Source organism: Cynocephalus volans, chromosome X (assembly GCF_027409185.1).
Source record: "Cynocephalus volans isolate mCynVol1 chromosome X, mCynVol1.pri, whole genome shotgun sequence".
NCBI lineage: Eukaryota > Metazoa > Chordata > Mammalia > Dermoptera > Cynocephalidae > Cynocephalus > Cynocephalus volans.
Window position 1 is genome coordinate 82,573,365 of NC_084478.1, and position 13,142 is coordinate 82,586,506.

A 13,142-nucleotide genomic window follows, 5' to 3' on the forward strand; every position below is an offset into this window, starting at 1 on the left:
CAGTGTAGAAGGATTCCCTTTTCTCCACATTCTCTCCAACACTTGTTTTCATCATCTTTTTGATAATAGCCAGTCTAACACGTGAGAGGTGATATCTCACTGTGAATTTAATTTGCATTTCCCTGATGATTAGTGATGTTGAGTACCTTTTCATATACCTGTTGCCCATTTCTGTGTCTTCTATTGAGAAATGTCTATTCAGGTTCTTAGCCCATCTTTTAATAGGGTTATTTGTTTTCTTGCTGTTGAGTTGAGTTCTTTAATAATGGCTGTTAGCTCCTTATCAGATGTATGGTTTGCAAATATTTTCTCACAGTGCATTGTCTCTTCATTCTGTTAATTATTTTCTTTGCTATACAGAAGCTTTTTAGTTTTCTGCAATCCCAATTGTCTGTTTTTTGCTTTTGTTACCTGTGCTTTTGCCAATAAATCACTTCTTACATTTTCAGGTCTTATTTTTAAGTTTTTAATCCATTTCAAGCTGATTTTTGTATATGGTATAAGGATCCAGTTTCATTCCTCTACATGTGGATATCTAGTTTTCCCAGCACCATTTATTGAAGAAACTGTCCTTTCCCCTATTGTGTGTGTTCTTGGCACCTTTGCTGAAAATCAGTTGACTGTAAATGTGTGGGTTTATTTCTTCTGGGCTCTTTATCTTATTGCATTGGTTTTTATGCTAGTACCATGCTGTTTTGATTACCATAGTTTTATAATTTTGTAATTTTTGTAATTTCAAAATCAGGTGATGTAAGGCCTCCAACTTTGTTCTTTTTGCTCAAGATTGCTTTGACTACTTGGGGTCTTTTGTAGTTCCAAATGAATTTTAGGATTATTCTTTCTATTTCTGTGAAAAATCTCATTGGAATAGGGATTGCATTGACTCTGGATTGCTTTGGGTAGTATGGACAATTTAACAGTGTTAATTCTTCCAATCCATGAACATATCTTTCTATTTTTGTCTTCAATTTCTTTCATCACCGTTTTATGGTTTTCAGGATACAGATCTTTCACCTCCATAGTTAAATTACTCCTAAGTATTTTTTTTTGACGTTATTATAAATGGGATTGTGTTCATAATTTCTGTTTTGGATAGTTTGTAGTATATAGAAGTGCAACTGATTTTTATATGTTGATTTTATATCTTGTAACTTTAATGGATTTATCTGTAAATTTAAACAGTTTTTTAGTGGTGTCTAGGGTTTTCTATGTATCAGATCACATTGTCAGCAAATAGAGAATTTTACTTCTTCCTTTCCAATTTTGGTGCCTTTTATTTCTTTTCCTTGCTTAATTGCTCTGGCTAAGAGTTCTAGTACAATGTAGTATTCAATGTAGAATACAAGTGGAAAGGGTGGGATTCTTTGTCTTATTCTTGATCTTACAGGAAAAGTTTTCAAGTTTTCACCACTGACTATGATATTGGTTGTGGGCTTGTCATATATGGTCTTTATTTTGTTGAGGAATATTCCTTCTTTACCTAATTTGCTGAGTCTTTTAATCATGAAAGGATGTTGAATTTTGTCAAATGCATTTTCTGCATCTATTGAGATGTTCATATGATTTTTACCCTTATTTTGTTAATGTGGTATATCACATTTATTGAATGGTGTATATTGAACCATCTTTGCATCTCAGGGATAAATTCCACTTGGTTATGGTGTATGATCTATTTAATGCACTGTTGAATTCAGTTCGTTAGCATATTGTTGAGGATTTTTGCATCTATGGTCATCTTATTACTGATTCAATGTCCTTACTCATTGGTGGTCTGTTCAGATTTTCCAATTCTTCATGATTCAGTTTTGGTACGTTGTACATTTCTAGGAATTTATCCATTTATTCTAGGTTAACCAATTTGTCAGAATATAATTGTTCATAGTAGTCTCATGATCCTTTGTACTTCTGTGGTATGAGTTGTAATATCTCCTCTTTCATTTCTGATTTTATTTATTTGAGTCATTTCTCTTTTTTCTTAGTCTTGGTAAAAGTTTGTTGAGTTTTTTCTTTTCAAAAAAAAACAACTCTTAGTTACATTAATCTTTTCTATTTTTTTTCTGGTCTCTATTTCATTTATTTTTGCTCTGATCTTTATTTTTTCCTTCCTTCTACAAATTTGGGCTTAGTGTGTTCTTTTTATACAGTTTTTTGAGGTGTAACATTAGGTTGTTTATTTGAGACCTTTTTTTTTTTTTTTTTTTTTTTGTGTGTGTGTGTGTGTGTGTGTGTGTGTGTGTGTGTGTGTAGGCGTTTATTGCTATAAAATTTCCTCTTAGAACTGCTTTTGCTGAATCCCATATGTTTTGGTGTATTGTGTTTCCATTTTCATTGTCTCATGGTATTTTTTAATTTCCCTTTTATTTTCTTTAACCCATTGGTTGTTCAAAACCATATTGTTCCATTGTGAAATTCTGCCATTTGCAGCAACATGGATGAGCCTAGAGAAAGTTATCTTAAGTGAAATAAGCCAGACACAGAAAGAGAAATACTGCATGCTCTCACTCATAACTGGGTACTAAGAAAGAAGAAAAGAGAGAGAGGGAGGGAGGGAGGGAGAAAGGGGAGGAAGAAAGAAAGAGAAAGAGAGAAAGAAATGAAGGAAGGGAGGAAGGAAGGGAAGGAAGAAAGAGAGAGGAAGGAAGGGAAGGAAGGCAGAGAGAGAGAGAGGAAGGGAGGGAGGGAGGGAGAGAGAGGAGGGGAGGGGAGGGGAGAGGAGGGGAGGAGAGGGGAGGGGAGGAGAGGGGAGGAGAGGAGAAAAAGACCACAGTAATACATTGAACTTTCAGAAGGAGAGAACAAAGCTAAGGATACTAGAGATGGTGGGGGGAGGGCGGGATGGGGGCTGGAAATAGGGGCACAGCATGGCTCAAGTGAGTTCTCTTATTGGGGTCTCACAAGGCCAAAATCAAGGCATTGGCAAGGCTTCATTCTTTTCTGGAGATTTTGGGAAAGAATTTGCTTCCAATCTCATTCAGGTTTTGGCAAAAAAATATTTCCCTCTTAAACTTTCTATATGGATCTTTCCATCTTAAAGCTAACAATAGTGGGTTTAGTTTCTCTTGTGCTTCAAATCTCTGTCCTTCCACCAGCCAGAAAAAGTTCTCTGCTTTTAGGGGGTAATGTGATTACTTTGATGCTACTCAAATAATTCAGAATAATCTCCCTATATTTTAAGGCCAATTGATTAGTAATTTAATTACATTTGCAGTGTCTTTTTTTCAGTGTAACATAACATATTCACAGATGTAACACCAGGGGGTGAAGGTCATGGGAGCCAGAATTCTACCTACTGCAATTTTGTATCTGCTAACTTGCTGAACTCATTTATTAGTTCTAGTAGTATTTTAGTATTTTCCTTAGGGTTTTCTATATACAAGGTTATGTTGTCTGTGAATGAAGATAGTTTTACTTTTTCTTTTCCAATCTGGATGCCTTTTATTTCTTATTCTTATCTAATTACCCTGACTACAATTTTCAGTACATGTTGGAAAAAAAGTGATGAGAGGAAACATCATTATCTTTTTCCCAATCTTTGGGAGAAAACATTTAGTCTGTCTCCATTTAGTATGCCAGTAGCTGTAGGTTTTTCATAGGTGTTCTTTATCACGTTGAGGAAGCTCCCTTATATTCCTAGATTTTTTAGGGTTTTTATCATGAATGAATATTGGATTTTGTCCAATGTACTTTCTAACTCTATTAAGATAATCTTGTGGTTTTGTCTTTTATTCTTTTAATATAATGTATTACATTAGTTTATGTCTGTGTTGTTGGGATAAATTCCACTTGATTGTGATTCAATTTGCTAGTGTTTTCAAGATTTTTGTGTTTATATTAATGAGAGATATTGATCTATAATTTTCTTTTTTGTGTGATGTCTTTGTCTGGCTTTGGTATCAAAGTAATATTTTCCGCATAGAATAGATTGGAAAGTGTTCCCTCTATTTTGGGGGAGAATTTGTGAAGGATTGGTATTATTTCTTCTTAAACTGGTAGAATTCATCTGGGCCTGGGTTTTTCTTTGTGGAAAGATTTTTGTTTAATAATTCAATCTCTTTATTTGTCAACCATTTGGTTTTGTCTGGAGAGATTCTATTACATGTAATAGCCCCAAGGTATACTGCAACTGGCATTGTTGCTGATCTGGCCAACTATAAATGAGCCAGTTGACTTTATTTAGAATTCAATTGCCATTTATTGTTGACTTACATTGTTGAACAGGTAGAATAGTTTATTACATTGGTGCTTTGGAAATCACTTCAGATGTAGTCTGGTTTATAAAACTTTTAATTTTGGGAAGTAATATTCAAAATTAACAATGCCTACCAATTTTTTTAAAATCAGAAACCTTATAAAACTCTTCCAATAAGAATTGAAAATGCCTAATAATCTTCTATCTTAATGATTTCAAAGGCTTTGCAAACTTTTCTTACTCCCTACAAAATACATGCGTTCTGAATGGAGAAACTCAGCCTCTGTCCCCCTGTTTACTCCATTGCTACTTCTCTCATTTACATTTTTTCCTCTAAATACATGTTTTCCTACTGGTTGTGTGGTTCTTTTTTTTTTTTTACTTTTTTTAATTGATACAAAATAGCCGTTCATGTATGTGAAGTACAGTGTAATATACATGTTCTTTTCAGTGGAAAATTCTGATATATGTTGACTTGCTTTACTCAATCTATAGACCTTGACTGATTGCTATATGCCAGGTGTTGTGCTAGCAGCTCTGATAGGAAAACTTTCTATGTGAAATTAGATTAACTCGGCATATTAGATGTTTATTGAAAAAGCAATCCTGTGAAAGTTATGTGAAAATCTAAATTAGATCTGTAAATGGACTACTATTTCAAGTAGCAGTATTGGTAAGGTTTTCACAATAGTCCAGTGAGTGACCTCAGAGTAATTAGTACATATTTCATTTTGAAAAGCATGTATAAAAATCTGATAGATATGAGTATATACCCAAAGGAATGGAAATCATGTCAAAGGGATACGTGTACTCCCATGTTCATCACAGCTCTGTTCACAATAGCCAAGATATGGAATCAACCTAAATGTCTATCGTTGGATGAGTGGGTAAGGAAAATGTGGTATATATACACCGTGAAATACTTCTCTGCCATAAAAAAGAATGAAATACTCCCATTTGCAACAACATGGATGAGCTTGGAGAAGCTTATGTTGAGTGAAATAGGCAAACCACAGAGGGATAAATACCACATGTACTCACTCATAAGAGAGAAAGAAGGAAGGAAAGAAAGACCACAGTGGTGTGTTGGACTTGCAGAGGGAGAGAACATACCTAGGGATACAAAATGGAGTGGGGGAAAGGCGGATGGGGAGGGAGGTTGGGGATAATTGGGTGGGGAACACAGGGTATAATCTCAATTTGTAGTAATGGGCATGCTGCCAGTATGGATCTGGCCATCACATTTTGGGCACGAGTGATGACAATCAGCATTGTATCTCATGAATATTCATAAACAATAAAAATGTACTATGCAAAAAAAAATCTGATAGATAGATATTATAACTGTATCATAATCACCGAATATATTACTTCTCTTTTGACATTTTCTATCAGTTATGTTGATTTTTTTCTATAATTTTTAATAGAATTAAAATAATTTTTTATAATTTCTAATAGAAAAACAAGAGGAGAAAATAATGGGATCTTAAAAGTAAGCAGAAAAGTATACATACACATAGTTTTCAAAGCTCTTCAGGTCATCTTGTAACAAAGTCTTGATCTTTTTTCTTAGACCAGAAGATCAATTCAGAAGTTATTAGAATGGGAAAATAACAGATTGTATCACAAGGTAAGAAATATTAAGGAAATAAGTGCCCCATTCATATATTTGCATTATTAAATTGAAAAAATAAGTACTAAATGAAAAATGTTCAGGCCACAAAAAAATAGGTTAGAGAACTAATACTCAATTTTTAATATATATTCTTTACAAGGTACTTTTAAGTGTTGTGTTTTGTATCTTATACTTATTCCTGGATTGCTTTCAGTGATTTATTCAAATATTTAGGTTGTAATTAGTTTAAATTGATATAAAAATTCCTAACAAAACTATACTTTTTTAGCTTGCTTTGCACTGGAAGTTGACTAAAAGGAAATGCGAAACTAACAATATGATGGAGTATGTAAGTATAAAGTTTTTTTTAATTACTTCTTTTGGATTTCATTCTAAATGTGACATTTTACTGTGTTTATCATTTGTCAGCTATTCTTTCTGCCTTTTTTCTCCTCAGCCTGAACTTTTGTCAGATGGAACATAAAGATTTCCTTTTGCCTTCTTTAGATTTGCAGCCGATCTAAAATAGATTGAAAGCTAACAATTATTTAGATCTTAGAAGAGTCTCAGCAAGTATGCTGAGATGAAAATATTGTACAACCTTAATCTTCTTTTAATAGACACAAACCATAGCATATGGTGGTGGGGACAGCTGCTGTTGAACAAAATATTTCTAAATGTAATCTTGTCAAAACTTGCAGAAAATAGGAATTCACTTCTGAATTCTGGATTCATGTTTCTGGCCTTTTTGGTGGGGGGCTGACATTTAACTTTTAGTGAAGAAACTATAAGTTCTATTTTTTTTTTTTTTTACTGAAAGCTATGCAATCTTAGTAATAAATATAAATTCACATATAGCCAATGTGATCAATTCAGCATCATTAATATTCAAAAGAATGTTAAATTTATCCAAGCTTCAAGTTGCTGACATGTAGTATATATTTAATAATAAATACTCTATTTATGTTTCATAAATAAGGATTATTATGGCATCTCTCTCCAGTTTGAACAGTTTCGGGGAAAATGTATAAATGACCAAAAATTGAAAATCCATTATAGATAAAACACTCAAAAATATGTTAAGATTTTTTATATTATGTAGTCACATACCACTTAACAGTGGGGGAATGGGGATAATGTTCTGAGAAATGCATCATTAGGCAATTTTGTCGTAGTGCAAATATCATAGAGTGTACGCATACAAACCTAGATGGTATTGCCTCCACATACCTAGCTAGGCTATATGGTGTAGCCAATATAATCTTATGGGAGACCACCTTCATATATGAAGTCTGTCATTAACAAAAACATAGTTAATGTGGTGCATAACTTTATTTCCAAACCTTTCTGTAATTAAAATTTTTAATCAATCCATTTCGGCACTTTATTATTTTTCACAAACAACTTGTAAAAGTTAGTAATCCTCACTTAATATCAACTGTTTTAATTGAAAAATATACAGATATAATATAAAGGTATTTTTAATAATCTGTTTAGCAGTTTTAATCCCTTCTAATTCACTAAAGAAAAAAGGAGTGGTGGGGGAAGGACATGATAATGTAATAGAGTTTGTCCTCTGAACCTGAACAAATAGTTATTTTAAATCAGGTAATAAAAACTATTAGCTACAGTAAATACTTTTGTTTGCTAGTTGAATTTTTAAATTGCCAATCTAATAACAACTTGTGATAAGTCCTTTATATAACTCTGTTTCATGTATTTCATTTTATATAGTCCAAGATCAAAATACAGTCCTGTGAAAAATGATTATAGACTTTCTGGATTACATATAAGTTATATTAAATGAAAAATATTTTGTTAATATATTCTTGTTTGTTTTTATTTTACAGGTAATACTAATAGAATTCTTACCAAAATATCCCATATTCCGACCTGACTGAGGAGTTTTATTCAGTCACTTCTGTGTTTCCTGTCATTTCCTACCCTTAGTGCCTTGTAGATGATTTTGGAATGAAGACGGTCTCCTTTGTTGTGTTCAACTTATTCTTTATAATGGTAGAATATACTCCTCACCCTTTTATTTGTGTCGATTTAACCAGAAAATTTGCACATCTTTTTTTTGTTATTAAATAAGGCTTGTGTTTTGCACTCTCAATTTTTAAATAAATACATGCGTACGTGTGGACGCACATATACATATATATGTAGTTGCCAGTAAAGATAAAACATCACTGCTGGTGTTTAAAAACAAAAACTTGTTCTGAGCATGCTGCCTTATAATTTTCATACTCACTGTTTCTAAATATGCATCATTTTTCTAGGCTACTTAATGCTCTGTAACCCCTTACTGGACACACTTAAATAAGCTTTTAGAAATGGTTTTACTCTGCTTTTAAAGGACATGCAATTAATAGCACTGGTTTTGTCCTGCACTTTGCTAAATTATCACTTATGTTATTAGGTAAAATATTTAAACTCCTAAAGACTTGTAAATATTGTCTCTTTGCATAATGTAAAATGTGGTATGCCATGGTTTACAGAATGTAATATTACTATTACTGTATTGCCAACAATTCTGCATAGATTTTAAGATGAATGAAGTTTGCAAGCATCCTTTTGAATGTAGAGACCATTAACATGCTATTTTATGGCAAAGCCGTAATAAGTATGTTAAAAATTTCAGGTGTAGGGCAGGGTTGCCCTTTGTAACAAGTGGATTAAAATTGAAATCATTATCTCAGATAGTCTACATTGCACCTGAAACCAAGAACATTATGTTTTCCATTTAATTCAATAATTTCTGTTTTGTCCTTCACCCCCACCCTCCAAAAGAATTTGATATCTGACACGTTTCACAGTCTTACTATCCTTCATTTATTTCCTTGTATGTATCCTATCCTTCCTTTGAAAATACAGTTATGACCTTTGGCATATTTTGAGATTTCAGATGTCTTGGTAGGTATCTGGAGACCTTCATGAAAGCCACTGCTAACCCCTTTCTGGAGTTCAGTATTCTGCTTTGGGAAAGAGAGAGAACTAATTGATAAGCTGTATTTAAAGAATATATAGTGGCCAATTCATAATTGATAAGATATTCTCAATCCTCTTTTTGAGGATCTTTTTTAAACATTTGGATATTATTAATGAGAAAAGACGAGTATTTAGACAAAAGTATTTGAGCTTATAAATTTACTACATGGTTAGCCATTTTATTGGTATGAGCGTATTTCTCTTCACAATTAAGATGAGTGAGAGTACCACACTCTAATCATACTAGAATTTGAAATTTTAGCATAATGAAAGCTTTATATTAAGTTAATTCAACTGCAAGTGTATGCCTGTGTGTAGGCATTATTTGTAATTCATAGTGCTGAAAATAAAAGTTACTGGGACTGAATAATATTTTATTTGTCATCTTACTCTTACTCTTTTAGCAAACTTTTTTAGGCAAGCATTCATCCCAGTGAAGAGAGCAATCATTTCTTTCATACAAGGTCAAGACTTTTGAAGCCACTTTTAAAATTTATGCCCAACTTGAAATCCTCAGTCCTTGACCAGTAAAAAAAAAAAAAGGCACTATTTGATATGTGATTATAATTGTCTGCATAAACACTTTTCCTCTTCCCTCTGTAGAGCCCCATGACCCCGTGCCTATCAGCCACCCAAAATCTCTAACGTTTAATATGTTTTGTATGCCTGCAAATATCATGTGTCTGCCTGCTGCAAAATTGAAGGTGTATTTTTATAGACAAGATGGAAACCTCTGAAAATGCATACCAAATGTCTTGTTTTATGGACCATAGCCAGGGAAAAACTGTATTTGTGGTTTATGTTGTAGCTAATATCATCAAATTTATGCTTCATGCTGTGACATTTTAATAACAAAATTGATTTCCAGCACTATCACTGATAGAATAATTGCTTTTAAGTGTTAACCCTTAAAAATCTTATTTTTTTCTGTAACCTTAGAATTTGACCATATGGTGGTTATATGGTTATAGTAACTTTTTCTGCCATGTATAAATCACGCTTGGTTTTGCTCAAAGAACTGCAGGAAGTGGTAAATTGTTTCCATGAAACAAATATTGAAACAGGAATAGAGTGTATCAGTAGTGGTGACTGAGTACAATTCAAGTTACAATAGGATGTCATAAAAATAATTTGCCAGCTTGTGTAAACTTAATTTTAAAACCTACTGTAATCATTCTTAAATTTATTATTTTATTGTTCATTATGCAGGTTGACTCATCTTAGTTTCTTGAACAACCCAGAAAACATCCAGTCTTCTTTTTGTTCTCTCTTATGTGACTGCTTTTTCAAACTATTTTCCCTTGCAGGGGGCTGATTAACAAATGAATATTTTGGAGTGTTGGGGGGGGGGTTCTTTTCAATGAAATTGGCAGCAGTGAATGCTGAAATGACAAGAGTACACTGTGGTAATTAATTCCTCCCCCATCGAGATTTTTTTCTTTTATCCTCAGGGTAAAACATACTTGTATTTTTCCACTGGGTTAGTAAAGTGTTTTTGTGAAAGTTGGTTTTTTATTGAAGAAAGTAATTTTTAATTTCTTTGTTGTATAATATTCCTTTGTGAAACCTGCCATGGTAATTCCAGAGAAAAATAACATGTATTTGCCAAAGTATGAGTATGTAAACCTCACAAGGCTTTGAGGTTACAAGGTAAAACTGTTCTTTAAAATTAATGTTTCAATGCTTCTCATTCCGCCCAAGATTCTGGTTTAATAAATCAGTCTAACTGGTCATTTTTAAGCTTGTCCAAAAGGCCAATAGCATGTGTATTATTAATAACAAATATGAGCAAGTGTTATTTACAGATTTATTAACACCACCCCAGACATGTCCTCTGCTGTTTGTTCCCTCCTACACCCACGTTAATTTAGGAAAGAGACCATTGTTGTTAAGCATTAGAAGTAGATGGAGAAGTGCCTTGTCTTTTATGAACAAAGATAACTTATTATGCTGAAGGAAGCAGAATGAATGAATTGATAGATTATTAAATTAGAAATCCATTTCAATGAGGTATTAGAATATTTCAGTAGCATATTATATTTCTTTTATTTGTTACTCAAGGCCTGTTTCCTTGTTTTCTCCCAATCATTTGATATATTAGTGACAAAATATTACAGAAAAGGACTATCACTCACTTTAAAATTAGTATAATTCTAATGCTACTAAACATGTAATTTAACATGGTTCTAGAAAGACAATGATCTTTGAAGCCCTACCAAAACTCACTTAAGTATTTAATACACATACTATTCATATCATTATGACCTGTAAACAGTAATGCCTGAGCAACTAATCAAACTTAATATTTATCACTCTACCATTTTTAATGAAATTTATCTTGTTTTTTGATAATTTGAGTACAATTTGATAATATTTGTAAGCCTTTGAACAAATAGGGTTTTTTTCAAATGTATGAGAGCTTTAAAAAAATCATTAGCATTTTTATTTTGTTTACAAATAAGCTGCTTCTTAAGAAAATCAAACTTTACTACTTGAACATACAGCCCCCAAACAATGTTTCACTAGAACTTATTATTTTGACCTAGAAGGATATAGAAATTATATTCACCTGATTAACTGGAGTAATTTCACATAGTGAAAATATTTTTTGCTAATTTGATTAAATGAATAAATGCTCAGATCCATTGAAATTAGGTCCTCTTATGCCTATAAAAGTCTTGCTTTAAAAAATAAAATCTCTTTTGCAACAATTGTCAAATTGTTCATGTCCCTTTAAATGGTGAACTATTGGGATATTTTCTGCAGAAAAGGGACGGGTTTTATTAATACCTGTTCATGTAATGTGGACTAAAAATAATTGAAGGATACACACACGTACACACACACGCGCGCGTGCGCGCGCGCGCACGCGCACACACACACACACACACACACACACACACACACACACCCCTATATCCATATCCTTTTCTTACCCCCAAATTTCCCTTACCTGATTCTAAGCCAGCCTTTTTATTTGATGGCAACCTTAGAATATGTTTCATTTTCTGTGGACTTTGTCAAATTCATACTATATGAGGAAATGATGTGATATTGTGGGGCCCAGGCAAGTCACCTAAATTGTATGTCAGTCTCTTCATTTTGTAAAATTATGGGGTTGAACCTAGAGCTGGACAGAAAATTAGAGATCACCTAACATTCTGTGATTCTAGAAATCCTTAGAAAATTTTTACTCTACAGAATCTCAGAATGATTATTCTTAGATCTACTACCCTTGGTGGAAACTCTCACAGTGCCTTGGACATAGTAAAAGTTCAGTTTGCCAACTGGCTGCTAACTGATGTGTTTTAATATCACACAGATTCAAAGAACCTGATGCCTGCTTGACCTTAGTCCCTCCATGATGATAAGAGTGAATGTACTTTCCCTAGGAACTAAGGACTGAGGTCTGTGTGTTTTGCCTATGTGGTATCTGACTATGCAGTTGGTATCTAGGCAACAATTATATCTGTGACAACAAAGGAGATATGGGAGGACCCACTGTGACATTTATGTGAAGAGTTTCATATCATATCCAATAACTGCTTCAGTGTCTTATCAAGTTCCATACCCTCAAAAAGATCTATAGGAACAAATTGATACAATTAGGTGGAAAGGAAAATGGTATGGAATTCAAGCCCAAGTCTCTTTTGGTTTAATTCTTAGCTCTGCTGCTTGATTCCTCTGTACCTCATGTCTTCATTGTTGAAGTGGGGACAATAATCTGGACCTACCTCACAGGGGAATTGAGGATTTTTTTCATTTATTAGTGTGCTTTCAAGTTGACTGAAAGATATACTGGATATCATAATTGTGTAATTTCTAAAATAGATTCCTTTAAATCCATGTTATGTTTTCTTTTTCAGACCTTATAGAATGAGTGCTGCAGTTGATCTGTTTTTTCAGTAATAAATTTTGTTATTAAACCCCTATGTGTTAAACATGGGTAATTGTATTAATACTTGATTTAGGAAGGAAAAGTAGGTGAATGTAAAACAGTGGTTCCCAACTTGGGGCAGATGAAGATAGCAGCAGGGGATATCCTTGAGCCTTTTTCAATATTTCAAAAACTATACTAGAAATCATACATTTACTCATAGTATTCCTGCTGCACAGGCCAGCTAAGGCATTGAATTTCCATGCATTTTGCTTATATTCTTTCAATTCTGTCTGTTAACACTGCTGCTTATCTATGTTGATCAGAAACTGTGAATGGCTATACGCTTTTGATTAATAAAATAATGAGAAAGCCTATTACATGCAATTTAGTAACTGCTTGAAAACATGGGGAAGGAATAATGAAGGGATCCTTATGGTTAAAATGTTGGAAGCCACTTTTGTAAAAGA

General features: G+C 33.1%; 1 protein-coding gene across 1 annotated transcript in view; it reads left to right on the plus strand.

The window, feature by feature from the left end:
- CHIC1 (cysteine rich hydrophobic domain 1) overlaps positions 1-10,347 on the plus strand; it is a 79,962-nt gene extending 69,615 nt beyond the window's left edge. The window contains exons 4-6 of the mRNA XM_063083633.1: positions 5,763-5,819; positions 6,094-6,153; positions 7,655-10,347. Of these exons, the coding sequence (XP_062939703.1) occupies positions 5,763-5,819; positions 6,094-6,153; positions 7,655-7,705 (168 nt within the window). The 3' untranslated portion in view covers positions 7,706-10,347. The remainder of the gene's footprint in view (positions 1-5,762; positions 5,820-6,093; positions 6,154-7,654) is intronic.
- Positions 10,348-13,142: the final 2,795 nt, after the last annotated feature.